Raw genomic sequence first — 27890 nt, forward strand, 5'->3', positions numbered from 1 at the left:
CTGTTGTTGCCTTCTCTTTTCTTTTTCATCATCAGAAACGTTACATGGATTCAACCCCATATAAAATTGGCATCTTGTAAAAACCCTTAGGTTATGTAGCAGCCTTTTGAAAATTCTGTTTACAAATATGACTCAGGCATGTTTGCATTCTAGATTGAGGACTTTCTAAAACTGTTAAGTCACAACCAACTTATGGCACTGTCTGCCTTTGTATAGCAACCCTTGGCTTCCTTGGAGATCTCCCATCCAAGTACTAATCTGGTTGCGGATGCAGCATAGAAAACTGTTGATAAGAGTTCATTCATTTTTTTCAGCAAAAAACCCTAAAAAGTTAAGAGAAGTCTTACCTTACAGTATATTTTGTTCTCCTTAATTTATGCATGATTCTCAATATGTTTTATTATTTGTTACATTTGATTTTTATACTGCCCATTCCCTGTAAACAGGGCTTGGGGTGGTGTACAACAATAAATAAACACCATATAGGTTAAAAGATTATAATTACAATATCAGTCAAATTAAGCCCAAAACTGTTTTGCTGTTTTATTATATGCAGTATGCAACTGTTTTTAAAAGGGATCTTTATTGCCTTGAATTTTATATAACAAGGAAAACATCTTAGCACACCTTTTTATTTAATTTTTTTAAATTATGATATGCGGATGGTGGAGGCCACATAATTTTTAATGAAGTCCCAGTTTTACTTTAAATTATTGATAGGCTGAAATTAAATTGTAGAATTTCTGGCCATTATAAGAACTGTTACTGGTCTTCACAGGAAGTTTACATCTTCCACTCAGGCTTTTATATGAGTGGGTATCAACCCAGGACACTGGACCCAATGCCTAATACCCTCCCACCAACTGCTGGTCAGTTTATAGATCAAACCCAGATCAACACCTCATTCTAGGTTTGGTTCTTTAATTAACTTGTATTCAACAGCAAGATTTTATTTACATTTCATTTCCAGTTGCCAATTCCTCTGCACACACCTAGTTTTGTTCCCTTAGTCAAAAGGTAATTGGATGTGAAATATGGAAGATAAAATCAAAATAAGTTACTGCAATCCTGTAATTAAATAAAAGATTCATTCAAACGAACAAAAAATTTGAAGAAATGAGAGATAGCTATTTCAAAAAGCGACATTATTTTAAAAGCCTTTAAGATTGTTCCTTTCAACAACTGGCAGTGCAAATTGAAGTCTCCATGTGAAGGATTCAGCATTGATAAGGAAACTGAAGGGCAATAGCAGCAAATAGTCTCTTCTTTACTCTGGCCGCAATGAAAACTTGCCATGTCACACTTTATTTTAGCACAAGGCATCTGCCATCTTTTAAAAGGTTTGATAAATCACTGGGCCACACATTCATTCTAATCTAGATTTCTTCCCCATCACTTTTGCAAGCATATTAAAACTGAAGTAGTCTAATTCAAAGAAGAAATGCATGGGAGTTCCACTCTTTCTAGATGGTGCTCAGAGTAACAAGAGTCTTGTTACCTCAGGGACTAATTTACAATAGAGCTATACTGTTTAGTGATTTATGATTAATGTACCTATGTACGATTATGTGTAAATCATCTTTCCATCATTAATGCAAGGAGGTACTTGCAACAATAGTCTTTAAGGTGCCTAGAGTTTTCCCCTCTAATTTCTTATGACTGAGCAAGAAAAGTATTTGCATGAAGGAAGACTTCATATATAAGTACAGAAAGCCAACACTGCAAAATTATTACTTTCAATCCACTTTACAACTGGATTTCCACTGTGATTTTACTGTGTGCAATTGCAAGATACACTTGCAAACAGTCACTGGACTGAAACTGCCTTATTTGTAGGCCTGCATACAATAAGAGCAAAATGAGGGCCCAAATCTGAAAAGACCTCTAGAAAGGAGATTCCTGTGGCAACTGATTCCTTTGCTACATGAGATGGGAAAACCTAACATTTAACCAAAGCTCTTTACTATTAATAGAGCCCTGTGGCACAGAATGTTAAAGCTGCAGTACTGCAGTCCTAAGCTCTGCTCATGACCTGAGTTCAATCCCCGGCGGAAGCTGGGTTTTCAGGTAGCCGGCTCGAAGTTGGCTCAGCCTTCCATCCTTCCGAGGTCGGTAAAATGAGTACCCAGCTTGCTGGGGGGAAAGTGTAGATGACTGGGGAAGGCAATGGCAAATCACCCTGTAAAAAGTCTGCTATGAAAATGTGAAAGCAATGTCACCCCAGAGTCAGAAATGACTGGTGGTTGCACAGGGGACCTTTCCTCTACCATTGCTTCTACTATCCTGGGCAGGAAACCAGTTTTGCAAGGTTTGCCCTGAGCAACAAAGCTACCATGGACCAAAGGGAAAAGAAGCTCAGGAGTCTTTTAAGAACTAGATCTCTGCCCTGCTTGCTGCTGAACATTACTTCATGCTGACAGAGACAGACAGACAGAAATCCTTAAGGCCAAAGGATAATACTGTGATCACGCAGCAGTGTGTTTCATCTGGTTTCTTCAATACACACACAGAAAAGGCTACATCTGAATAAGAAAGAGTATTTTTGTTATCATTTTGGAGTAATCCCAGCTTTGTTTTTTAAAAAATGAATGTACAAAAAGCATCAACAGTGACCAGTTTTAGTCTGTATCAAACACAACAGCACTGTGTACAACAAATGAACTCTGGCCGTGGCATTTGCTATAGGCCTTTGAGGACTGTTAAGATGCCCAGGCTGCCAGCTGCTTCATGTCGTCATCCTCCACTCTCTTCCTTGAAGATGCTGTAGCAATAGATGAACAAACAATTCACTGTACAAAAGTAACAAGATACAAAGTCTATGACTCAATAGGAACTCTTACACATAAATTGCAGCCTTGATGCACCTAACCCAAATTCCAATGAAATCAGCTGAACAATGTTCTTGCCGCTGCCAAGAGAGAGTCTGGTGGAAAGTATGTACTAGAACCACTCAAAGAATTGGGCTTGGATTCATTGTCTAGATTTGGGTAGTTGCTGATATTTATACACTGTTCCTGTAGCTCCTACCCGTCAATGCTACACTACCAGTGCAGGTTTCTAATCATATTCCTGTCATAGGCAGTAATGTCTGTTGCTATTAAGTACACAAAATGGCCTGCATCCTGCAAACCGACAGAAAAGGACGCTGATGGTCCAGAATCTCCCCTCTTCCCCAGGAACTACTTCCAGCATGGAACATTTTTTTCCAAACATGGAGGGGCTCACGCATATTGCTATCTACACAAATTGGGTGACTGCAGTGCAGAGGTGTAAGGGAACAAAGCCTATTTGCCTGTCCCATGAGCAGAGCTATGCTAATAGAAGGGAAAGAAAGGAGTGAGTTCACCCTCTTCCCCCATGCTGCTGCAGCTGCCTGTGTTGCACAGCTGTCCATACATGTAAGTCCCTCTACACCAGAAATAAACTTCCCTAGGGTTGGAAAGGGGGCAGGAGGACAGAATGATCCCAGAACTCTTGCACTAGCAAGATCCAATCCGGTAAACATCAGTAAGGGATAATATCCTGGACAGTTGAGAAAATGAGGCCGTAACAGAAGAAGGAAGCACAACAGAGCACCTTTGCCATTAGTCTTCAGTGTTGGGTAACATTTGCTAGAAAGACCCTACGCTATCCCTGTGAAGTTATTGAACATCTGCCAGGTTGGTCAGATGACATCTGGTGGGCAATGCAGCCAAGTATCTTATCCAGAATTTTACTGCGTAGTTTGGCTCTAACCTACAAATGCAACAGTTCTGGCATTTAAAATCTACAGGTGCAGTAAGTTCAGTTTTATTTAAAAACACATTTTTTAAAATGACAGCAGTCACTGCATCTGTAGAAGATGATATTGGATTTCTATCCCGCCCTCCACTCCGAAGAGTCTCAGAGCGGCTCACAATCTCCTTTACCTTCCTTCCCCACAACAGACACCCTGTGAGGTGGGTGGGGCTGGAGAGGGCTCTCACAGCAGCTGCCCTTTCAAGGACAACCTCTGCCAGAGCTATGGCTGACCCAAGGCCATGCTAGCAGGTGCAAGTGGAGGAGTGGGGAATCAAACCCGGTTCTCCCAGATAAGAGTCTGCACACTTAACCATTACACCAAACTGGCTCTGTAGCTTTATAAATAATTAAACGGGGCTCTTCTTTTGAAGCAAGAGTGCCCAATAGCGTTTTAATGTTTTTCAGTACTCTTCAGTACAAAGTGCTCTTGAGAGAAACGGGAAAATGTCATTATTAAGTGTGAGCATTAAGCACAGGAAAGCTGCAGTGTTGGTCAATGCTGCTATTCAGCAAATCCTGACAGTATTACTGCTGCCATCCTGGCTTTCCATATCATTACTGTACACTGACTTCCTCCTCAATGAGGACTCAAGTAGTGTATCAATAGCCTTCCTCTGCTGAGAAATTAGTCCAGGGGGGTGGAGAAAAACAACTGGGCCAGCCAGCAGAAGGCTTGTGCCCTCTCCCTAAGGAAATACACCACCAATGACCACTAATGGTTATAGCAGGTTAGTTACTACAGCTCTCTAGTACCTTGCAGTCCTTTTATGCTAGCAGATAGGCCCATAAACTATCTTGATCTTCACACAAAGACAAAGTAGGAGCTATGAAGCCTGTAAGGTTGAAAGCTCTAGCATTCTCATGTTTAATCAACAGTGGCAAATATAAGAAACATTCATTAATTAGAGCTGAATCTAGTTATAGCTCATCTCTTGCCCCTGATTCTTTTATTTTTGTACTTTGCCAACTGGCAACTCAACACAACAAGCAGCTTACCGGGTTGTGAGGGCAGTGATGTAGTCGGTACACTCGGTAATCGGACATTTGTCATTTTGTTGTTGAGCTCTTCTTGCTCCAGTTCCTCCAATTCTGCCAGCAGCTCATCCTGAAAGTAAGATGTTAATCTGTTAAAGTTCAAGAAATAGGCTCAGTTATAAACTGGGCATCTGTGAATAACCTGTAACTGCATGGACAGGGCATAGAAATGAACTAAGAGGTTTCCCTCTAATTTAAGGTTTCCTCTCCAAGAGAACGTTGGGGCTTGCATGGGCCAGTTTCACGTCTCTGTTTCCTTTTCAGTTTGACATTCCATGCCTCCTAAACAGCAATAAATGTGCTTAGTCCACATCAGGCCGGGGGTGGGGGTGGGGGCGGGACAGTGGAGATTCTAAGTAATATTTTTTACATATTTGGGCAGTCTCCACAATGCAGAATTCCTGCAACTTGGGAGTACTACATTACTTCTTACTAGTAGGCTCTAAATGATCAATTTTGCCAATGGAAATAATTTTATCAAGGGTATCTCAATTTATACCACTCTTGTCAATAGCCACTCAGGCTGGGAAGTTTTTGTAAATGGGAAGATGGTTAGATTTTGCTACTACACACATACTTGGTATGTGTGAGAGAGCAGTAAATATTGTAGGCTAGTAATTTTAATGAAGGAAAGTTGTAAGCCGCTTTGGGCTCCCATAGGAGAGAAAATTGGGGCATAAATGAAGTATATTAATTGCAGGGTTGAATTAGTTTTTAAAAATCAATGCTGTATTAGTTTCTCAAGGGTAAGAAAACAGCTGTGTACAAGTTTTTGGATTCATACTCATTCTAAATGTTTTCCAGTGTGGAAGAGTCACATGGATCTCAGGTTCTTGCTCATTAAAGATGGATTGGATGGAAGTACAGCAACAGAGACCAATTTCTCACTAGGCTTGTTCCATGTGGAGAGTCCTTTTGCTCCCGGCGCTTCTCTCCAGTTTTGCACATGCTGGCCTGGAGCTGCAAGTTGGTGCGCTGCTTTTCCACAGCAAATGAAATCCTCTTACAAGTGGTTTCTGCTTGCCGTGGAAAAGCGGCAGACCAACTCACAGCTCCAGGACAGCTGTGCGAAAACCGAAAGAAGCATCAGGGGCAAAAGGGCTCTCCACCCGGAACAAGCCCTAGTGCAAAATCGTTCAGAGTTTGATACCAGTTGCTTTAAGATGTTGCCCCACCAGGTAATCAAGAAGAGGGCAGGGCCCCTTGATACCTCACAGCATCAGCAGAGTAGGCAGAGACAGAATGCCCCAACCACCAATTTTGCGCCCCCCCCCCCCACCATCTTGAAAGAGAAACATCTTGTGAGAGGCCAAAAGCCTCCAAGGAACATGTGCAGCTTGCTTTAAAAGGGACCAGGAACTGGCCAGTGAGGAAACACTCAACTGCCCACACTCCATACTGCAAGGTAGAAGCTAAGAGGAGGAGAAGGAATAGGGTGTGAAACACCTCCTTCCCTCTTTGTCTGAGGTTGCAGCTGTTTGGCATATCCCATAGGGCAGTGGGTGGGTGGACCCCACTGCAACACTGAAAATTTGTCTTCATATACTGCAGGACTATTCATTATTCCATTTGAAAGAGACGAGAATGTATAAATTTAGGGGCAAAAGTGAGGTCAATGTCCGTGTTGCATGCATCTGCTCTGGAGGCAGTCTTGTCTATAATATCTAATTCCACTACTAGGTATCACAGCATGGTGAACAGATACAGGCATAAATCTCACAACTGCATCAATGTCTTTTTTTTAATGAAGTAGTAACCCTGAGGTGGAAGTCATGCTACGGGGGCGGGGGGGGACCTCTTACAATACAGACTGAACTTCAGCAAATGGGAGTCAAATTTCAAATTCCTTCTGACCATCTAGCAAAAGTGGGTCACAACATTTTACTCCATTCCTGTAATTAAGCTTCCTTTGGGAGAAAATATATCTCTGGCACAGCCCTTATTCAGAGTTTAGAAGTCTGAAATCTAATTTTTCACCATTTCACTGCTTCTTAAGTCAACTGAGGTTTGAAGTACAAATGTGTTAAATGATTAGAAATGAGCTTGACAAGATTTGATCGAACACAAAAAAGGGAGTGATATTTCCGCAGTAGCCATGCTTTGTCCTTAATTTGGTTGCATTACCAACCTCATCAAAATCATCACCAACTTTTCTTGTAAGAGCTTCTGTTATCTCTTGAGCAATATCTTGCTGTTCAGTGATATCTTGCATCATTTCGTCAATTTTGTCCACATCCCTGAAGAAACAAACATTCCAATTACTTGATTTCTCTAAATGAATTCACGGGTCAGAACGTGATTTGGAAGAGGCCCCCCACTGGTAGACCCAATGTTGTGTACGCTGGGATCTAAATACAGTTAGAACATATGTGGCCTGAAAAATAGTCTTCAGTGAACTATGGCCCAGGTCATACAGAGGTAGAGCCGTCGACAGTATGGAGGACAAGAAAAATCTGTCTTGTTAATAGAGGCTCAATGGGATGTTATTTATATTTCCTTCCATGCCATGAAGTTTCAACTGCCCATTTTTACACCTTAAGCCTCAATCAAAGGACAGGACCTTATGCTCTAGGCCTGTTGACAATGCTATCCAGAGGCTGAACTAGTGTTGCCAGCCCAAGGTTAACAACCAGCTGGAGGCCTACCAGCATTGAGGAAGCTCGCCAGTGGCATAGTGACATCGCCAGAATTGCTGTGACATCATACCAGGCACAACCCAGAAGTAGTGACATACCAGGCGCAGCCCAAAAGTAATGTCATCACATGGGGTGATTCTGTAGCTAGAGTGTCATTCAGACATACAGCTTCCAGATCACACTAAATGGACATCACTACATTGCCATCACAGGCAAGTTCTCCCTCCATTTCCCCCCTCCAGCCCACCTAGTGAAGGAAGAAGATTGCAGATGGAAAGTCTCCTGCCTTTCCAGGAGACCTGGCAGCTGTAAGATGAACTGAATGTGGGACATGAAATAAAATGTTCAAACCCTGTGGCTGGCACACATAACCAATGGGTAACTTGAACTGAATTGGACACTAGCAAAAACCAGCCTCTATAGGGAAAACAAAACTTGCTCTTGCAAGGACTGACTCCCAGCATGTCCTAGAATGGAAAGCTGTACAGGCCAACAGCATCCATGGTTACAGTCCGCAATGCTACCACAACATTAGACTATCCAGCCAAAAAGGAAATCAAACTCCCAACAACAGCTGAAGATTGTAGCCATTATAACAAAGCCATTTCCTAAGAAACATTGGGGGTTTTTCTCCACTTACATATTTTTGTGTACTTTTTTCATTGCTTGGGCAGCATAACCCATGTTTTTGAATACTTCTGTGTTTGTATAAGAATTTTCAAGTGCTTCACGCTGGAATTCAATGGTGGAAAGCGTCCCATCGATTTGGCTCAACTGTTTCTCATACCTCTTTTTTCTCTTCAGTGCTTGCAGTGCAACTGTTTGTGTAACAAGGGAGAAGATGTCAGCTATGTATCATTTCATAATGCAATAGAAATACAAATGCTTCATATATTTAGTAACGAACAAGGAAGGAAGCAGGCAAGATGGAAAACCTGAACACTGAAGGGTTAATTAAAGAGATCTAGAATCTCTCAGTCCTTTATGTGGATCTTTTCTTGATGTAAAGAACCATGTGCTGTTCAGTCTCTGTCTATAAGTCTGAATGATTATCTTCTATTTCTACGTATCTGAGGAAGCGTGCGTGCCCACAAAAGCTCATACCTTAAATAAAATTTTGTTGGTATTAAAGGTGCCACTGGACTCTAACTTTGTTCCATGTAAATCTATGTTTGTATTCCATGCATGAGGCAGAAAACTTCACTAGAGGACCATTTTGGCTTAGGGGTCCCAACCCTCCCGCCCTGGCGGGGGACCCCAGGATTTCCACCCTCTTCCCCCGCTCCCCCAAAAAACGGAAGTGGGAGGAGGGGGGGAAATGGCGAGCCACTGCCACCCCCTCCCTGCCCAGTGAAGCCATAGGCGGCGGGCCCGCCGGCGCCCAGCAGCAGGAGGCGGCGGCGGCGCTGTCGGCCGAGGGCCTCGCTGGCAGCGTTGGCGCAGCAGAGGGGCAGCAGGAGCGCGGCGAGGAGATCGGGCGCACCGGAGCAGCGGAGGCGGCGGAGCCAGGCGCGGCCCAGGGCGGTGAGGGAGCTCTTGGAGGGGTGCAGCACAGCCCCGCCAGCACCAGCGTGGCAGCGCCGGAGGCCGAGGAGGAGGCCCCGAGCCCCTGGCCCTGCTCTCCATGCCCGCGCCACCGCCCTGCTTCACCCAGGCCTCCAGCCTCAGGAGGCCGCGGAGGGGCAGGGAGGACAAGAGGGAGGAGGAGGGAGGGACAGCTGCTAGTGCGGCTGCGGCGCTTGTCACAGTCTTGATATTGGCTCCACCCCCAAAGTCCCCAGCTATTTCTTCAATTGGACTTGGCAACCCTATTTTGGCTTGGGAAAATTTTATGGAGGGGAGGCAAGAGCCCTGACTCCTTCCTCATCTCGCCCACCCCCACCAAGAGTTGCCAACTCCAGCTTGGGCTTGGGAAACTCCTGGGCATGGAACCTGGGGAAGGGTGATTGAAGCTATTTCCTGGGGTACTGTAGTACTGGTGATGGCAGCACTATCCCCCCCCCCCCCGCAATATGATTTGGTCCTGAGCCAAATCAGACCCTCGCTGCTGTGGGGCTGCAGAGAAAGCAAATCCCTGGACCTGACTTGTTAAAAAATATATACTGCATAGCAGGGCTTTTTTTTTTAAGCAGGAACACAGTTCCCTCTGGCTTGGTGTCAGAGGTGTGGCCTAATATGCAAAGAAGCTCCTGCTGGGCTTTTTAAAACAAGCCCTGAGAAACAATGGCGATGTCAGAGGGTGTGGCCTAATATGCAAATGAGCTGCTGGGCTTTTTCTACAAAAAAGCCCTGCTGTGTAGTTTTGGCACTCTCTGTATTTTTTATTATAATTAATCCTTCGATGCACTGTCGTTATTACTGCCTTGTAATCTGTTTTAACTGCAACTTGGTGTAAGAAGGGAAAGAAATGCTGTCCAAGAACAAAAAGTGAAAAATTCCATGGAATGCACACAGATCTTTCATATTTGAAAGAAACAACTGTGTTGTGGCCCAGGCCCTTCATTTGCTCTAAGTCCTACTTTATTTTTTTAAGGGATGAACTGACCTATAAGTTTCTCTTAGATCAGGAACAAGGATTTCTATTGCAAGGAAACAAATCAAAATACAAGATTCCAGAATTCACAATTTCTTTGACGTTGTGTGGTTCTGGGACAGAGAGCTAAGTGTTTTGATGTCACATCCAGTGAACATTACAAATCACAATGGTGAGAACAGGTGGTTGTCTGTGAATGACACCACTACACCATCTTGTGTGGCACCCTAAAGATTATCCATTACCTTTCTATTCTATTCATACCCTTTTTCCCTCCAGCTCCAAGGAGTTCAAGGCTACATGGTACCTGACACCCAACTTTTGTCCTCGGAACTACTTTACATTATATTTACATTAGCCAGTGACCTTCATAATTGAATACAGATTTGATCATGGGCTTCCATAGTCCCAGTCCAGCACTGTAACCATTACACCACACTGTCTCCCACTGAAAATTATCAGAAGTCCTAGACCAGGGGTGTCGAACTCATTTGTTATGAGGGTCAGATCTGACATAAATGAGACCTTGTTGGGCCGGGCTATGTGTGTCATAAAATGTAATGCCAAGTAGTGGAGATATAAAATTTCTAAAGAACACAAACACATTTAAAAAAAAATTAAAACATGCTTAAAATATTAGCACTTTTTCAATGTTTTGTTCAGGTGTTTTTTCCCCTGTAAACTGCAAACCTACTTTTGATTTATTGACATTCATTACAGAAATCTCATGGTCAATGCTTTGAGCCTAAGACCCAGGGGAAAACATGAAATGGCTGGGCATTGCGAGCTTTTGTATATAAGTTGTTTTGTGTGCTGGTCAGCCAATGGAGAAAATAGAGGCTTTGCTCTGTAGCTCCTGTGCAACTGAGCAAGCCTGTTAAAGCAAGCTGTGATGCAGAAGGAAACGAGAGAGAGAAGGAAGCAGTTGACAGTGTGTTCCTCATGGGCTTGCTAGGAGCCCTCAGGGGGCCTGATCTGGCCCTCAGGCTGCACGTTTGACACCCCTATCCTAGACTTTTTATGGTACTATAAGACTCACAAACTAACATAGTTTACCCTGCTCCAAGAATTGGTTAAATATGGAAAAGGTAGTTGTCCAGTGTAATTTGCAAGGATCAGTGTGGCTTCAGTGGCACTAAAAGAGTTCCCTTCCAATAACATAATTCATATCAATAGATCCAGGTGGGCAGCTGTGTTGGTCTGAAGGAGTAAAACAAAGCAGTAGTCAAGTTTCACCTTTAAGACCAACAAAGTTTTATTCAGAATGTAAGCTTTCGTGCGCTCTAAGCACACTTCATCAGACAAAAGGATGGAATGGCAAACAGTCCTAAATATAGAGAAAGTGGGCAGTGAATTAGTATGCAAAATGTTTTTAGCAGATTAAAAGAATCACAGCTTGGGGTCTGGTAATTTGTTAGTTTGTGTTGATTGGGCTGCAACAACAAGCAGGCAGTATAAATCAGAATAGCAGATTAATGTCTATGTCATTGGGGGTGAAGTGTAATAAGAGTGTGTTGTAATGTTAGCTCTGGGTTTAATTAGAGCATTAGTTTCTCAGAGGTTTAATTTAAACATGTAACACACACAAACATTCTAGTTTGCCATTAGAAGAAAATAATACATTAAAATATAGTGAAAAATGGGTTAGTATATGAAATGAGATAAACAGCCAATTTCCCTTATTTGAGTATGTCAGTGCAAAAAAACCATTCTGATACACTATTCTAAAAGAGAAATACATTGGAATACTGTGGATATATAGGTATACTTGGTGAAAGTGGGTTTAGTATATGAATTGAAATAAAAAACCAATATCCCTGTTCAGTCCTGGGGAAGTGTTTGTTCCAAATTGCATAATAATTTGTAATTCAGCAATTTCCCTCTCCATTCTGTCCTTGAAGTTTCTTTGCAGCAAAACAGCAACTTTGAGGTTACCCATTGAATGTTCTGGAAGGTTAAAAAATTCTCCTATGGGTTTCTCAGTTTTGTGACTCCTGATATCAGATTTGTTTCCATTTATCATTCATTGCAGGGTTTGTCCTGTTTGCCATTCCATCTTATTGTCTGATGAAGTGTGCTTTTAGCACACGAAAGCTTACATTCTGAATAAAACTTTGTTGGTTTTAAAGGTGCAGCTTGACTCCTGCTTTGTTCTAATCATTCATATCAATTCCACATTAAGACTATCACTCCTGTGGAGTGGCTACTCACATTCTAAGGAGCCATTGATGCTACACAAGCTTTTGCTTTCACTGTTACATGCAAGTTACCATATTTTCTTATTGTCCTCTTAAGAAAGCATCCAAACAGAAATTGAAATTAAATGAAAGAATGCTCCTAAGGCTGCTAGAGTGGGCCCTTAATAATGTAATTATGAGGTAGAGGAGATACGCTGCATGGCTTCCAATTATGCTCAGACTCTTAAATCTGTTAGTCTTACAGTAATTTACTTCCATATTTAAGGCTTGCACCCCACAAGGACGTATTCAAAATCATATCTTCCTTTAAACTTCCTGTCTAGAACATCTCTCAATCCAGACAACAGCAGTAAAAACAAGCTTCTTGCACTTTAGTAAAACAGATCTAACACACCACTGACAGCATATTCTTCTATGTGTGTCCTGACTACAGTGCAAAACTAGCTATTTTTGAGTACTTGGATTCAGCAAGCCATCTGTTGTGCCCACTATATTTAGAAACACACACTATAAATTTAACTGATTATGCCTGTTCAACGGCAACCATCAGCCTCTCGTCTTGCAAACGATCAGTAGTATGACAGATAAATAACAACCTTGTAAAGAATGCAAGCCCTCTCATGGATTGCTGTCTTGTGGTGGCGAGAGGGCTTGTGTGGTTCAATGAGTCTGTGGGCTATGCCATGCAGGGCCACCCAAGATGGACAGGCCACAGCTGAGAACCCAGGCAAAAAGTAATCCACTGGAGAAGGAAATGGCAAACCACTCCAGTATCTTTGCCAAGAAAACCTCATGAACAGAAACAAAAGGCTAAAAGATATGGCGCTGGCAGATGAGCCCCTCAGGTCAGAAGGTGCCCAGTATGCTACTGGGGAAGAGCGTTCAAGTAACCACAGAAAGAGTGAAGCAGCTGGGCCAAAGCCGAAAGGACGCTCAGCTGTGGATATATCTGATGGTGAAAGAACAGTCCGATGCTGCAAAGAACAATACTGCATCAGAACGTAGATGTAAGATCTATGAATCAAGGTAAGCTAGATGTGTCAAACAAGAGATGGCAAGACTGAACATCCACATCTTGGGAATCAGTGAACTAAAATGGATGGGAATGGGTGAATTTAACTCAGAGGATCACTACATCTGTTATTGTAGGCAAGAGTCCCATAGAAGAAATGGTGTGGCCTTCATAGTTAACAAGAGAGTGAGGAAGGCAGTAATGGGATACAATCTCAAAAATGACAGAATAATCTTGGTCCATATCCAAGGCAAACCATTCAATATCACAGTAATACAAGTCTATGTCCCAACCACTGATGCAGAAGAGGCTGAAGTGGACAAGTTCTATGAAGATCTACAACACCTTCTAGAATTAACACCAAAAAAAAGATGTCCTCATCATAGGGGACTGGAATGCCAAAGTAGGAAGTCAAAAGGTGACTGGAACAACTGACAAGTTTGGCCTTGGAGAACAAAATGAAGACAGGCAAAGGCTAATAAGAGTTTTGCTAAGAGAACAAGCTGGTCATAGCAAACACCCTCTTCCAAAAACCTAAAAGGTGACTCTACACGTGGACATCACCTGATGGGCAACACAGAAATCAAATTGATTATATACTCTGCAGTCAAAGATGGAGAAGCTCCTTACAGTCAGCAAAAACAAGACCTGGAGCTGACTGCGGCTCAGATCATGAGCTACTCATCGCAAAGTTCAGGCTTAAACTGAAAAAAACTGGGGAAGAAGAAGAAGATATTGGATTTATATCCCGCCCTCCACTCCAAAGAGTCTCAGAGCAGCTCACAATCTCCTTTACCTTCCCTCCCCCACAACAGACACCCTGTGAGGTGGGTGGGGCTGGAGAGGGCTCTCGCAGCAGCTGCCCTTTCAAGGACAACCTCTGCCAGAGCTATGGCTGACCCAAGGCCATGCTAGCAGGTGCAAGTGGAGGAGTGGGGAATCAAACCCGGTTCTCCCAGATAAGAGTCCGCACACTTAACAACTACACCAAACTGGCTCTCCGAAGCCATTAGGCCATTCAGGTTTGACCTTGATCACATCCCTTCTGAATATACAGTGGAGGTGAAGAATAGATTTAAGGAACTAGAATTGATAGAGTGCCTGAAGAACTATGGAGGTTCGTGACATTGTACAGAAGGCAGCAATCAGCACCATCCCAAAGAAAAAGAAATGCAAGGAAGCAAAGTGGCTGTCTGATGAGGCTTTACGAATCGCTGAGGGAAGAAGGAAAGCGAAAGGCAAAGGTGAAAAGGAAAGATTCACGCAACTGAATGCATATTTCTAGAGAACAGCAAGGAGAGATAAGGAGGCCTTCCTGAAGGAACAATGCAAAGCAATAGAGGAAAATAATAGAATGGGCAGGACAAGAGATCTATTCAAGAAAATTGGAGAAATCAAGGGAACGTTTCATGCAAAGATGGCCATGATAAAGGACAAAAACGGTAGGGACCTAACAGAAGCAGAAGAGATCAGGAAGAGGTGGCAAGAATACACAGAAGAATTATACAAGTAGGATCTCAATATCCTGGACAACCATGACAGTGAACTTTGAGCCAGACATCCTGGAGAGTGAAATCAAATGGGCTTTAGAAAGCATTACTAACAGCAAAGCGAGCAGAGATGATGGTATCCCAGTTGAGCTATTCAAAGTCCTAAAAGATGATGCTGTTAAAGTGATGTCAACAAATTTGGAAAACACAACAGTGGCCACAGGCTTGGAAAAGATCGGTTTATATTCCAATTCCGAAGAAGGGTAATGCCAAGGAATGTTCAAACTATCATACCATTGCACTCATTTCACATGCCAGTAAGGTCATGTTAAAGATCCTACAATCTAGGCTTCAGCAATATGTAGATCGGGAACTACCAGAAGTTCAAGCTGGGTTTCAGAGAGGTAGAGGAACTAGAGATCAAATTGCCAACATTTGACGGATTATGGAGAAAGCACAGGAGTATCAGAAAAACGTCTATTTCTGCTTCATTGACTATGCTAAAGCCTTTGATTGTGTGGATCACAACAAACTGTGGCAAGTCCTTAAAGAGATGGGAGTACCAGACCACCTCACATGTCTCCTGAGAAACCTGTATAGGGGTCAAGAAGCAACTGTCAGAACAGAATATGGGATAACTGATTGGTTTAGAATAGGAAAAGGAGTTCGACAAGGATGTATATTGTTATCCTGCTTATTTAATTTATATGCAGAGTACATCATGCGGAATGCTGGCCTGGATGAAGCACAAACCGGAATTAAGATTGCCGGGAACATAAGAAAATAAGAGAAGCCATGTTGGATCAAGCCAATTGCCCATCCAGTCCAACAATCTGTGTCACACAGTGGCAAAAGAAATTATACACACACACATATATATATGGCTAATAGCACTGATGGACCTCTGCTACATATTTTTATCTAACCCCCTCTTGAAGCTGTCTATGCTTGTAGCCGCCACCACCTCCTGTGGCAGTGAATTCCACATGTTAATCACCCTTTGGGTGAAGAAGTACTTCCTTTTATCTGTTTTAACCTGACTGCTCAGCAATTTCATTGAAAAACATCAACAACCTCAGATATGCAGATGACACTACTCTAATGGCAGAAAGTGAGGAGGACCTAAAGAACCTCTTGTTGAGGGTGCAAGAGGAGAGTACAAAAGTAGGCTTGAAACTCAACATCAAAAAAACTAAGATCATGGCATCCGGCCCCATCACACCATGGCAAACAGAAGGGGAAGACATGGAAGTAGTGACAGACTTCACATTTCTGGGATCCAAGATCACTGCAGATGGTGACTGTAGCCATGAAATTAAAAGATGTTTGCTCCTTGGGAGGACAACTATGGTAATCCTAGGCAGTATAATAAAAAGTAGAGACATCATCCTGCCAACAAAAGTTCGTATAGTCAAAGCAGTGGTATTCCCAGTAGTAATATATGGCTGTGAGAGCTGGACCGTAAGGAAGGCAGAGTGCAGAAGAATAGATGCTTTTGAGCTGTAGTGCTGGAGAAGAATCTTGAGAGTCCCTTGGACTGCAAGATCAAATCAGTCAATCCTAAGGGAAATCAACCCAGACTGTTCCCTGGAAGGTCAGATGCTGAAGCTCAAATACTTTGGCCACCAAATGAGAAGGGAACACTCCCTGGAGAAGATCCTGATGCTAGGAAAGACAGAAGGCAAAAGAAGAAGGGGACGGCAAAAGATGAGATGGCTGGACAGTGTTACTGATATAACAAACACGAATTTGAGCAGACTTCGGAGGAAGGAGGGCCTGGCATGACTTTGTCCATGGGGTCTCAAAGAGTCGGACTCGACTGTGTGACTGAGCAACAAAAAAGAATGCAAGAGGAAATGCTAATTGGCAGCAGCAGATAGCGGGAGCTCTCAGGATCAAAGCAGCAAAACTTGGAGGACTCCCAGTCTCCCAGTTGGAGAAACTACCCAGTCTTGTTTGAGTGGCTGGGCAACTGCAAGGTGTTCCAAGAACATGTCATGAAATTCATTACAACCCCTTAGGTCACTGGAAATACACATTTTTAGTAAGAGTAACCCTAACTTTTATCCTGAGCCATTTAGACAGTTTTTAAAACACGCACATTTTGTTGATGCATATAAAATGCCCTTCATTTTGCAAAACTTAATACTATATGACATTAATACATTAACAAGAACAGTTCAGCAGCATCAGAAATCATGTGCTGAATGCATCCTTCATTACCAGCCAAACAAACAAAACAGTTTTATGGAATATTTTATTTATGCCATTTGCATTGATGTCAAGAAATATCTGGCACCACATGCTTGCTTGGTAGCACACTTGTGGGGAGGGACCTAGTGCTCTCATGGCCATCATGGAACCTTTGAGGAGCAGTTACTGAAACAAGACTGAAGAGTTTTTCTGCTATCTTTTCCCAGTACCAAGATCCTTGATTTGAATATGAGGGGGGCTATTTTCAAGATAAAACAAAAACCCTGCACAAACACACAAAACCTGTGCCATGTTCCTTCATCTCAGCATGTTTCTTCCAGCATTGTGTCAGCTTGGCGTCTTACTGAGGAGCCTTTAAATAACAGTTTTTGTAAACTCAGTAAATGCAGGTTTGTTCTTTATTTGCTGCACAGTCATCAACATTCCTTAAGCTTGAGGATGTATTGTACAGAATATGAACTTACTTCACAGACATTCATAGTGACAAGAAGAAGATCCCCATTCCAAAGAGTTCAGAAAAAGAACAGAGCCAGTAAAAGTCAAAGAGTAATCTGAGGAAATAAACATAATATCAAAGGTCACTTAATCTCTACAACTGCCATTATGATTTCAGAACTACAATAGTAAGAGAACCGCCAAAGCTCTTGCCTAGAGTTCTGTGGGGACTTGTTTTAAGGCAGCATTCATTATGCGGTAATCCAAAATGAAGGGGGAAGTCTTCCCTAAGAAGTTGGAGATAAAACTAGCATAAAGCCTACAAGGCATGCCACAGTTGCTGACACATGCATTGCTCAAATTCAGAGCTAGAAGCTAAATAAAATTTGCAGTACTCTTCATTAATGCCTCCAAGCATCAAACTCCAATTATTTCACCAATGCACAGTAATCACAGCATATGTAATGTCTGCAGGCTTAGAATGCATCTTTTTACAGTTTTTTTAAAATTAAAATATTTGTCATGTGAAGGTGAACACATTGTACCACCTGAGCCTGCTGCTCCTTGCCACCTCTCACCAGCTAAGGTCAGTGTGAGAAGCCCCAGTGAGCAGGCACAACTCAAAACACTGTCTTCACAGTAGGAGCATTAGGTGCTCCAGTTCCTAAGCAGAGGAGGCAGGTGGGCAAAGGACTAGAGATAGCAAGGCTTGGGTTAGAGAAGGTAACAAGGTAATGGCTGCTCTCCTCCCAAAATGTACCACTAGGGTTGCCTTCTCTGGCTTGAGAAATTCCTGGAGATTTGGTTGTGATTCCACAGAAATAGGGTTACCAGCCTCCAGGTTCATCTGGTGTTCTCCCAGAGTTACAACTGATATCCAGATTGTAGAGATCAATTCCCGTGAAGAAACAGCAGCTTTGTCCCGTGGACCCATGACTTCACATTCCTGCTGAGCTCTCTCCCCAGTCTCTGTCCCTACCTTTCCAGGAATTTCCCAACTCAAAGTTGGCCCTCTTACCAGGAAAGGCAGTGCTAGGGCTGCCAGTTCTGGAGCAGGAAGAAGTGTGCCTCCACAATGCCAGTACATTATGACATTTTCAACAGAAACTGAAAGTGATGTCATGATGATGTGGAGGACACTCTAGGCATCAGTCAAAACCAAAGCATCCCCCACAACATCATGACACCAAATTGAATTTTTGCTGGAAGTGTAATTGTGCACCTGCCATTTCTCCATTTTTCTCCCACTGGCCTTTGAAGCACTGGTGGGAAGACGGAGGAATCACCAGGAGATCTGCCCTACAAAGCTAATATTTCCTCCAAGGAAATTGATCTCTTGTCTAAAGACAATTTCAGGAGAACTCCACATCCCACCTTGGGGCTGATAACCCTTTGTACCACTGAGGGCACCTCCCATTAATGTGCAGCTGGTCGTGCTTATAACAGCTGATTAGATTGGGAGGAGGAGCCCCAATAGCCAAAGGTCAAACCCAACCTGGTTCTGCTATTACTTCAGACATGATCTAAGCAAGAAGAGAAATGCTATGAGATAGAGAAGAACAAAGTAAAGGAAGAAAAACAAAGTAGTTTAGCTCCCCTCACAGTCTCACCCATGCATGTGTTAAGTGCCATCGAGTCACTTCTGATTTATGGCGACCCTATGAATTAATGCCCCCCAAAACATCCTATTATTAACAGCCTTGCTCATGTCTTACGAATGGAGGAATATGGCTGCCTTGATGGAGTCCATCCACCTCATGTTGGGTCTTTCTCTTTTCCTGCTGCCTTATTATCTTTTCCAGTGGCACATGTCTCCACATAATGTGACTGAAGTATGGTAGCCTTAATTTAGTGATTTCAGCTTCTGGGGAGAGCTCGGACTTGATTTCTAAAACCCACTTGCTTTTCTGGCAGTCTGTGGTATTCATAAAACTCTCCACCAATACATTTCAGATGAATCAATTTTCTTCCTGTCAGCTTTCTTTGTTGTCATCACAGAGTTTGAGGTAAGAGATGATTGTAAGTGGTTCACCATTGTCGTCTTCTGTGCAGTACTAACTAGGGTTAGCTGTAGTGTCCACTGCTGTCAAGTCACAGCCAACTTTTGGCAACCCTGTAGGGTTTTCAAGGCAAGAGAACAAGGGTCGTTTTGCCATTGCCTGCCTCTGCATAGCAACCCTGAACTTCCTTGGTGGTCTCCTATCTAAGTATTACCCTGGACCGACATGGCTTCATTTCCAAGATCTGATGAGACTGAGCTAGCCTAGACCATCCAGACAGAAGGAGAAAAGGGAAAGACAATGGCTATTTCAGGGCAGATTATACCACAATCAACTCTTAAAACATTAAAAGCAATATATTAAAATGAATAGAAACCTCCTGGTTCAGAGCAGGAGACAGGGTGTCAGTTTAGTACAGTTTCCAGTTGGCCAGTAATTAATGATGTAATATTTCAAGTGTGCCATTGAAGATAAGATACTTCAGCAAGGGAGGCCAGTTTAGTTTAATTTGGATGCCCGCTACTTCACCCAAATACCTAGCAACCAAGGGTTAGTCAAAAGTCTAACACCAAACAACATATGGATCCCTTAAAATTCTGAAAGTAGGAGGAAAACATGGCAGCCATCACATTAACAGTACAGGAGACTCATTTTATCTGAATGTTATGTAACTTCACATGTATTGGAACTAAGAGCATGCACAATGGCAACAGGCAGTCTCTCACCCCTGCTCTCAGTCCTCCTCAATAATTTGAAAAGCAGGGGGGGAAATGGAATGCATGGTACAAAAAAATAGTGATTTTCCCCAATTTCTATGGTAAAGACCATGAAGATGGCGGGGCAGGGGAGTTACAAAATGTTACCTGGAAATACCACTCTATAAATTTCCCCAGTCTATGTGGTAAAGACCATTCTCTATTGTGAGGCTTTGATGGGTCTCCCCCCCCCCCCCCGTTATAGCTACTTTAGGAAAATGCTTTTTCCTCTTATTTCTCAGAGCATCACCTGGAATTACAATCATATTTCCCTGAAACTTCACCATCCTGATACACTGCCCCAAAATTCTCCCTGCATTTGTCAGCAAAGAGCTGGCATTGACAGCCATTAGCACTAAACTTCCCTCATAGATACCTCAACTTCTATCAGGTAAGGTCACTTAGATCCATTCACAGTAATCAAACAAACAAATAAATATTTATTTGTTTGATTACTGTGAACATACATACATATAGCATATAGATATACAGATATATACATATACAAGGGCTTTTTTTTAGCAGGAACGCCATTCCCGCTGGCTTGGTGTCAAGGGGTGTGGCCTAATATGCAAATGAGTTCATGCTGGGCTTTTCTACAATAAGTCCTGTGTTAAAGAATGGTGATGTCAGAGGGTGTGGCCTAATATGCAAATAAGGTTTTTTGGTAGGAAAAGCCCTGTAGATAGATATATGAATATGAAAACTCATCATGCTCTCACTAAAAGATCTTATGCTTTCAGTTTGTGACAAGCCAACTAGCAGAAAAAAGACCCTTCTACATGTAGCTATTACAAGAGGGGAAATTCATGGAAGCTCATGTGGGAAAGGAAGTCCCATTCTCCCCCACAAGTACCTAGTTTAATTCCCAATCCACATCTGAGTGTACTTCTCCACCTCCCTACTCAACATTTCCTTCTTTCCACTCCTCCTTGTCCAAGCTTCCGTCCCTCAGTCTCATCTTCCATTCCATCTCTTCCATTCCTGCCCTATGTTCAGCCAATGTAGGAAGGAGGAGGAAGGAAAGTATGCGTGCAAAGAAGGCAGGTCAGAGCCATCTCCAGATTCCCTTGCTCCCTGGCTGCTGAATGCCATCCCACCATATAGATATAAATGTATATATATTTGTATGACATTGTGTTGTTACAACTCAATATGCCATTGTTTATTGTTTTGTGGTCTGCACCAATTGTCTGCAACAGCATTACTGTTTGGGGGCTACCCTCCTTTTTTTCAGTATTTCAGATTTTCTGCAAATCCTGAAGGTTTCCCTAGCTTTTCAGAACGCTAAAGTATAGCCAGGGTGATCCCCATTTAGCAAATTTTGTGATCCATAGTTGGGATGCCAAAGTTGGGACCTGGATATTTTCCAGAATTACAATTCATCTCTAGCCTTCAAATATCAGGTATGCTAGAGAAAATGATGGCTTCAGAGGGAGGACTCTATATTACACCCCACTGAGGTCCTTTTTCACCCCAAACTTGTGCTCCCTAGGCTCCACCCACCAATATCCAGGAATTTCCAGCCCAGGTTTGACAACCCTATAACATTGTGCTGGGTAATGGCAAGCGCCTCACAGACAATGATACACACTCCTCACTTAACAAATATGGGAAGTTCTAAGAACAACACTGGCCAGGTTTGGTTTCCTTTGGCCTAGGGCACAAGACTTCTCATTACTTTTCAAACAATCTGAGAAATTTCTGTGCTCAAAGAAAAATTATATACTTATTACAAAACTTCTGAAAGAAAAATATTTGATATGTTGAAATCAGCTTTTAAAAAGTTTTCACCATAGTGATTGCTGCTGTGCAAATGATTACAACATTGCAATTAACTGAACAAGTCCTGCAAAATTACATTAAATGCTTAAACTCAGTAGTTTTGGCATGAAGTACTCTGCCATAAAGCACTACTGAAAATTAGGTAATATACAATATAGCCCAATGCTAACACTTCACCTATCTATACAAGGCACGGAACAATTCAAGATAGATGACTAGAGTAGTCTGAAGGCTCATGGACATGGGGACTGTCCAGCCGGAACATACTGAACAGACATATCTGATCCACAAAGAAAGCTAGGTCTTTGACACTGTTACATCTAGAGCTGTACACACATGCATGGGAATTCTATGCCAATAAATACACCATTCCCCTTGCATCTCAGCAATGAGAAGGGCTAAGGACTTATTCAAAATTAAAGCTGGAAATTCAGGTAATTGACAGTTCATGGCCAAAAGATCATTGTAGCACAATGTCAATTACCAATTTTATTAAACCCTCAAAATACCTGATTGGTACAGCAGGGGAAAGTGTGGGGAAAATGGCACTTTATGGAATAAACTGCGCACAAAACTCCCATGTGGATGCTCTGTTGCCTGTACCAATACCTCATTCACAATGGCCACAATACAGAAGGAGAATAGGGAAACAGGTGCAGCCTTCATTATTTTGGCTTCAGTTGACTAGCACAGCTATACTTCTGGTATATTGATGAAGCCACCATAACAACCAGCTAGGACAATGTACCAAAATAGCTAACACAACATACAGAAACCTCAGTTTGGCACAGACCAGAGGGAACAAATTGTATGGTTTGCACTAATAATTAAAAAGTGCCCCCCTTTTAGGTTTGTTTTAAAAGTAAAGTTAACAAGCTGCTCTCCAGAAGGTGAAAGCAACTGCAGCAGTCAAGATTTTCCCAGCCAGCCAGTCCAGTTCATGTCAGCCTTGATGCTGCAAGGTTCTTGCCAACAGGCTACTAGGCTTGTGTTGTGCTTACATGAAACTCTTGCATCACTGCCCAACTTTAAACAACAAAACCTGTCACAACAGCCAGGTCATTCACATGGAATGCTGAGACATCACCAGGAGAGGTGCATAAGAGAACCTGAGCCATTTTTAATGAAGCATTAGCAAAGCCACCAGAACTCATCACACCACATTTTCCTATGGTTTGCAGCACAAGCTTGCTATGCTCTTTTTTGAAAACTATAATTTTATATTTTCTGAACACTCCAAGAACAAATATTTTTGTTAGTTAACAGATCCAGGTACCATGGATTTGGGAAGCCTATACTTCATCATCTATATCAATGATTTGGCTCCCCCAAGCATATGCAGCAGTGGCTCTGGGAAGCATGCACAGCCTCCCCCAATCACCCATGCTTATTATGTTGGCCCCAGGCAGCACATGCTTGAATCAGGGAGTCTCATGTCTCTCCCCCACATCAACCACGCTGCTGCAGGCAGGGAGACAGCACCTGGATTTCACAGCCTTAGATATGTGCAATGGGGGACTGAGTCTGGAAGGCACATGCCTCTCTGCTGTCACCCAGACTTCCATCTTGGTTGTCAATCTGGGCAACACACACCCCTGTCCCAGTCACCCAAGCAGATGACAACAGGAGCAAGTCAAGATATGGACTCTGGAGGGAAGGCTGGTGGAGCTCACCATCTTGGATCCAGTCCTAGCACTCCTAGTATACCAAGTGGCTGCTTCAGTAACTTTTAACATCCCTGCACCAAGATTAACAATCCTTCAGCATCTGCTCCGTTCATATTGCTTTTGTTTAACACGTTAATTCTGTGGAGGTTGTTTGATTCTCTCCTGTATAAATCCAGTTCTGAAGCATCTGCGCAGCGATTATTGTAAAGGAGGCAGCCATAGCCACAAAGATTCCTACCAAGCAATCTGTTACCATTTTCATGGTTTAAAAGCATTGCATTATGATGCCATTAAAGGTTCGTTTGATTTCTTGATTGATTGATTTAAAAGCTATATACTCTCCTGTTCTGAAATCCCCATCTAAAGTTTAAATTAAGATTTGGCCCAAGACAGCATAGCTATCCTCTTCCTATGGCAACATCATGAAAAGGCTGCTATAGGCTTGTGCAGCTTGTGTGGAGAGAAGTCCAGGGAAAACAATTCATTATTCAAGTGAGAAATCTGAAGCAAGGCTAAGTCCCAATTACTTTAAAGGCTGCTCCCAAAGAAAACATAGATGTTAACATGGCTCTCATCTGGCTCCTTTTCTGATTAGCATAATAGAAGACTCCTTATCTGCAGCAAGCACACCTAAATCAATTTCCTATATTCATTTCCTAGGGAAAAAACCATGTGAAGTCTCAGGTCTTGCGTCTTCTCTCCACACACAGAGAGTGTATTTAAAAGCTGAGCTGTTATTAAAGACTTAGTGACCTGATGGTTGAAAAAAATGAAGCATTTGGGGATTGTTCCTGTTATTTTTACATACATACAAGAATGGGTCATAATTTTTCAGATCTTTTTTCTATACTCTTCCAAATGCCATGTTACCACAATCTTTTCTTTTTTTCTTTAAAGCAAGTACTAGATGGAGGGTTTGAGAATCAAAGCCTTCTGACTCCACAAACTAAATCATCTGTAGTACAACAACCCCAGCCACCAAGTCAGTGCTTACAGTGGAAACATACTATGCATATGATGTCCAGATTTGTGCTTAAGGCAGAGATCAGTTCCCTGACTTTAAGTCTAGTAATAAGCCCAGCCCTCTTTCTTCAATACTTGGGCTCCCCCAAGTACACCAATGCAACTTACGTGGCTGAATCCTAACCTATTTAGCTGTTCTAATAATATTTTATGGGGATGCTGTGGAAGTAAACACAGACAAATGTTTAGGACATTTTAAAAAGGGAGTGCTTCCCACACAGGCAAAGGGAAACTGGTGAAGAAACAAATGCACAGGCTGATTCTGTGCATGTTTACTCAGAATTGATTAAGCCACACCAGTTTTGTCAAGACTTAGCTTAAGGTAGTGTAATGATAGTCTTACCATAGGTACATTCACTGCTGAATTCAGTGGTTTTTACTCCCAGATAAAGTTAATTAGCTATTTCTTTTAGTCAATATATGTTACACAGAAAGATGGAATATGAGCGCTTACACCAAGCAGAAAACCATTTTTATTGTGTACTCTTACATAAATTTAGAACACACCTACATGACTTCATGCAGAAACATTTATTGGCTAGCTAGGGCGGGTCTCCTACAGTGCAGTCTTAAACAGAGTAACACCTTTCTGCATCCACTAAAGGCAATGAATGTAGGAGGGTGCAACTGTTTAAGATTGCCCTTAAATGCAATGCAAACACATCACAACAGACACAGGTAGTTCTACATTTAGATTAGCTCCTCATCAACCTCCAAGTGTAACATTCTAAATACCACAAACAAAACCATTTGGGAGAAGACAGTGACTTAAACCACACAATGCTCTCCAGTTTATTTTTAAACAACAGGATCAGTTTTCTGCATAGAGTATTCTTTCTATATTTTATGATGACATTGCGCATCATTATGTTGCCAAAACATGTGAGATTCCTTTAGACAAAGCATTTGAAATTTTAATGGATTACAAAAAAGCAGGAACACTTTATTTACTTAGCGTATTTCCATCATGTCAATGCAATAGTCACACCTCACTCCCAGGTCACCTACCTTCTGGCCTAGAGATAATTTGCAAATCCTGACTAGTTTAGCACTGACAGAGACATCACAGCAGAATGTGCAAGTAATGTGATCTGTATTCATGTGCCTCACAATATAAAAGGAACATGATATCATTGTTAATTATAGTTTTTAAAGTGATCTAATTCTGAAACTTTACAGAAGAATCCAATGTGCAATTCCTTTGCAGTAGTAATTTATTAAAACCAAGCAAGGTGAAACCTGCTGGATTCCTAGTGGGTATAAGGTTCACAGTATTATACAAGCAGGAAACAAGGGTTGTAAACAGAGACAGAGCACAACAGAGACAGTCCAAGGGAATCGATACTATAAAAATAATGGAGTCTTCTTCTGGGAACTATGGGGGGAAAGAATAGGTAAGAGACCTTTTCTTTTCTTAGAAGAGAAAAGATGTTCATATTAGTGCCGTGATCAAATGGTATGTTCACAAACATTAGGGGCCAGCTTTGGGTATAGGGATGGGGAAGCTGTTTCCAAAAAGGCTTCCAAGTTACATACATGGATTGAAAAATCCACAAGCACTTTAATAGCACATGAAGACAGATTTGATTGTCTACATTCTTTAGGCAGTTCTTTCTCCCGTTCTACATGACACAGAGTCATTTCTACAGAGCGGCTGATAAATATCTCCAAACTGGACAATTGGGGGAAACTCTGATGAGTGAGACATTCTCCACAAACTCAGAAATCTAGCCTAGGATTAAACGTTTTGATACTGAAGGTAGGTCTGGAGTGTAACTTTCCAGCCCCTAAACTGTCAATCGGAACTCACCCCGTTTGTCTCTGGTGCCGTGTTTCTTGGCCACTGCCAGCTCTTTCTCGATCCTGGCTTCCAGATACTCCTGTTTCTTGGTAAGCATCTCCTCTGTCTCCCGCAAACGGGCTAAGGCCTCCTGGGGCGTGGGGCCCCCCTTGCCTTTGCCCCCTCCGCTTTTGAAAAGCTTGTGGATCTTACTCATTTTTGCCCCTGTCGAGAACCCAGTCCCCTGCCCGCACTACAGCCGCTGAGAGAAAGCAATCCAGCGGGGTTGCCTCCAAACTCTCTCCCGGGGCTCAACAAAACGCCAGGAGCGGCGGCGGCGGCGGCTGCATTTCCTCACTCCGTCCGGCCGCGGCGGCTGAAGGAAGCGGTTGTTCCCGAGGCGGATGGCCGAGCCACGTGACCGACAGGCACCTGCCACAGGTGTTGCTACCTGAGGAATGTGGCCTGCCTCCGCCATTCACAGCTGCTCCGGGAGTGCACTCTGCACATGCCCAAAGGCATTCTCTTTTCCAAAAATGTCTATGCTGGAAAAGTGAGGCTTTAAAGTTGTCTAGAAATCACAGCCCCGTCTGAACCACCAGGTTGCCAACCTGCAAGTGGGACCTGGGTCTCCTGGAACTGCAGCTGACCTCAGTCTCCAGGCCACAGAAATCGGCTCCCCTGGAGAAAATGGCTGCTTTGGAAGATGAACTCTGTGACATTATACCCTACTGAGCTCCCTCCCCAGGTTCCACCCGCAAATTTCCAGGGATTGCCTAACCTGAAGGTGGCAGCCCTAACTATCTTACACGCCTTGTGAAGCTCGTAATTGTTTTTAGCAGTTGGAGGAGGCGGACACAAAATATTTTTTATTTATTTCTCAGATTTATATCCCACCCTCCCGGCCGAAGCAGGCGCAGGGCTGCTATATATAGCGAATGCAGATCCCTCCCCCTTTCTCTTACGATGAAAACAGCTGTTTCTAAATGACACTTTGTGCAGACCCCGAGGTGATTGCCTCTTAGGTTTTTCTGGGGTACCACCTGCTCCACAGAGGTAAAGGAAAACTGGGATTAGCTCTTTGGTTTGGGGAAGAAGAAAGTGGGGATTGCCTAATCTGGTGAGCATTAAGCACAAGGGTGGCCAAACTGTGGCTCAGGAGCCACATATGACTCTTTCACACATATTGTGTGGCTTCAAAGCCCCCACCACCCCATCAGCTGGCTTGGAGAAGGCTTTTCCAAGCCAAGGTAGCCAGCGGTTTGGAAAATGCATTTAAAGTTAAAGTTGCTTTATTTCAGCCTTTCCTCCCTCCTCATCTATTCGTCTTCCTTCCTTCCTTCCTCTGTCTGTCTTAGAGCTCTCGAACTTCTGACGTTTATTCTATGTGGCTCTTACATTAAGTAAGTTTGGCCACCCTCGAATAAGGGCTTTCACCAAAGGATTTATAGGGAGTTAGTGTATATATACACTAGCAGCCGATATAGGGAGTTAGTGTATTTGAACAAATTCCTTCCCTCTAAGAGCTGGTCTAGTGCAGGGGTGGC

General features: G+C 42.8%; 1 protein-coding gene across 1 annotated transcript; it reads right to left on the reverse strand.

The window, feature by feature from the left end:
• Window positions 1–2604: 2604 nt before the first annotated feature.
• Window positions 2605–27245, reverse strand: CHMP4C (charged multivesicular body protein 4C). The gene is made up of 5 exons (XM_060243575.1): window positions 26374–27245; window positions 8092–8269; window positions 6944–7052; window positions 4777–4885; window positions 2605–2761 (listed from the first exon to the last, which is right to left on the reverse strand). The coding sequence occupies exons 1-5, from the start codon at window positions 26558–26560 to the stop codon at window positions 2700–2702; spliced, it is 645 nt and encodes a 214-aa protein (XP_060099558.1). The 5' UTR covers window positions 26561–27245; the 3' UTR covers window positions 2605–2699.
• Window positions 27246–27890: the final 645 nt, after the last annotated feature.

This window comes from Heteronotia binoei, chromosome 7 (genome assembly GCF_032191835.1).
Source record: "Heteronotia binoei isolate CCM8104 ecotype False Entrance Well chromosome 7, APGP_CSIRO_Hbin_v1, whole genome shotgun sequence".
Taxonomy (NCBI): domain Eukaryota; kingdom Metazoa; phylum Chordata; class Lepidosauria; order Squamata; family Gekkonidae; genus Heteronotia; species Heteronotia binoei.

Bases quoted from the DNA above. Each gene is read 5' to 3' on its own strand.
- CHMP4C (XM_060243575.1), bottom strand. From the start codon at position 26,560: ATGAGTAAGATCCACAAGCTTTTCAAAAGCGGAGGGGGCAAAGGCAAG. The intron at 4,886-6,943 runs GTTGGTAATGCA...TCTTACTTTCAG, and splicing joins TTGGTGATGATTTTGATGAG to GATGAGCTGCTGGCAGAATT. The intron at 2,762-4,776 runs GTAAGCTGCTTG...CTATTGCTACAG, and splicing joins ATCACTGCCCTCACAACCCG to CATCTTCAAGGAAGAGAGTG.